The sequence below is a fragment of the Furipterus horrens genome, unplaced genomic scaffold, assembly GCF_987537825.1.
Source record: "Furipterus horrens unplaced genomic scaffold, mFurHor1.1.pri manual_scaffold_2, whole genome shotgun sequence".
Taxonomy (NCBI): Eukaryota; Metazoa; Chordata; class Mammalia; order Chiroptera; family Furipteridae; genus Furipterus; species Furipterus horrens.
This window is the reverse complement of record NW_028327172.1, coordinates 43,651,309-43,653,099: the sequence shown is the minus strand read 5'-3', so window position 1 is coordinate 43,653,099 and position 1,791 is coordinate 43,651,309. Positions and strand designations below refer to the sequence as shown.

At 44.3% G+C, this 1,791-nt stretch overlaps 1 protein-coding gene across 1 annotated transcript; it reads left to right on the top strand.

Annotated features, from left to right (window-relative positions):
- The first annotated feature begins 366 nt into the window (after positions 1-366).
- Positions 367-1,302, top strand: LOC150018386 (olfactory receptor 52I2-like). The gene has a single exon (XM_090267302.1). It carries the CDS (start codon positions 367-369, stop codon positions 1,300-1,302), a length of 936 nt encoding a protein of 311 aa, XP_090123428.1.
- The last annotated feature ends 489 nt before the right edge of the window (positions 1,303-1,791 follow it).

The following is a 1,791-nucleotide window of genomic DNA, read 5'->3' as shown; positions in this document are numbered from 1 at the left end:
ACTAATTTAAGTCCCTTAGAGGTCATCATCAGAGATGCCATGAAAGGTTCAGAAGGTACCTCATTTAGCTTTGATATGAGATGGGGAAGGGGATAGAGCTGAGAACACTTCCAAAGGAGGTAACCCATAAGCTGGTTTTTGAACAAGGAATAATAAGGCAAAGAATAATGAGGGGGATGGAAGGTAGGGAAGGATAACTGTCAGATGTTAATTTTCTAGTCCTGAGCTGAAAATTTCACCAGGCACTCCTAATACCACAGCTGGGAATCCGTCTCACAGGATTGCATCATTTTCTTACACTTTTTTTTATGCCTTAACAGGAAAGCAATCTCATTTATGCTGCTGAGCCCACTCTACAACCACACAATGGAAAACCCTGCCAACTTCTTCCTTGTGGGTATCCCAGGTTTGCAGTCTCCACCTCTTTGGCTGGCTGTCTCACTGAGTGGCATGTATACCATAGCCCTGTTAGGAAACGTCCTCATAGTGACTGTGATTTGGATGGATTCCACTCTACAAGAGCCCATGTACTGCTTCCTGTGTGTTCTGGCTGCTGTGGACATTGTCATGGCATCCTCTGTAGTGCCCAAGATGGTGAGCATCTTCTCCTCAGGAGGCAGTTCCATCAGCTTTAATGCTTGTTTCACTCAGATGTATTTTGCCCATGTTGCCACAGCTATGGAGACAGGGCTCCTGCTAGCCATGGCTTTTGATCGCTATGTAGCCATCTGTAAGCCCCTACACTACAAGAGGATTCTCACACCTCAAGTGATGCTGGGAATGAGTGTGACCATCATCATCAGAGCCATCATATTCATGACTCCATTAAGTTGGATGGTGAGTCATCTACATTTCTGTGGCTCCAACGTGGTTCTTCATTCTTACTGTGAGCACATAGCTGTGGCCAAGCTGGCATGTACAGACCCCATGCCCAGTAGTTTGTATAGTTTGATTGGTTCTTCCATTATTGTGGGGTCTGATGTAGCCTTCATTGCTACTTCTTATAATCTGATTCTCCAGGCAGTCTTTGGTCTCTCCTCAAAGAATGCTCGATTGAAAGCATTAAGTACATGTTGCTCCCATGTAGGGGTTATGGCTCTGTACTACCTACCTGGGATGGCATCCATCTATGTGGCCTGGCTAGGGCAGGACATAGTGCCTTTGCACACGCAAGTGCTGCTAGCTGACTTATATCTGGTCATCCCACCTGCTTTAAACCCCATTATCTATGGTCTGAGGACCAAACAAATACGAGAGCGAATATGGAGCTTGCTGATGCGCTCTTTGACCAGTCTACTTTAAATATGGCTTTGAGATCTCTGGAGATGGTTTGGTTCACCTGGTGCCATACGAGTTCTAAGATGAAGCTGTAAAGAAAATATCTTTGCATAACTTCAATTTCTATCAAGAATGTGAATAAAATGTTTAATTTTCTGACATTTTAAATTTCAATTAACTAGTATCCGGATTAGACATGTTTGGACAGAGAATACAGATTTGGGGTTTTTCTCTCCTTGGCTTCTAACCTGTATTTCCAACTTAATATCATACCAGTCCCTCTGCAAAAGAAACCAACTGTTTTGGCCTCCCCACACCTGGCTGATTTTATCAGAATTGCTCATTTCCTCATGTGATTTACGGAAGCAGCTATTAATATATGACTGCCCTCTGGCCCATTGATGACTCCATTCAACTTGGGTCACATGCTCGCACCTGGACCAGAGTCTCCGCCCCCCCCCCCCAAAGGATTTGTTTTTCTGAGATGTAAATTTTGGATCACCGATGGCCATT

What these genes read in the sequence shown, in the direction of transcription:
- LOC150018386 (XM_090267302.1), top strand. Translation starts at nt 367, where the DNA reads ATGGAAAACCCTGCCAACTTCTTCCTTGTGGGTATCCCAGGTTTGCAG.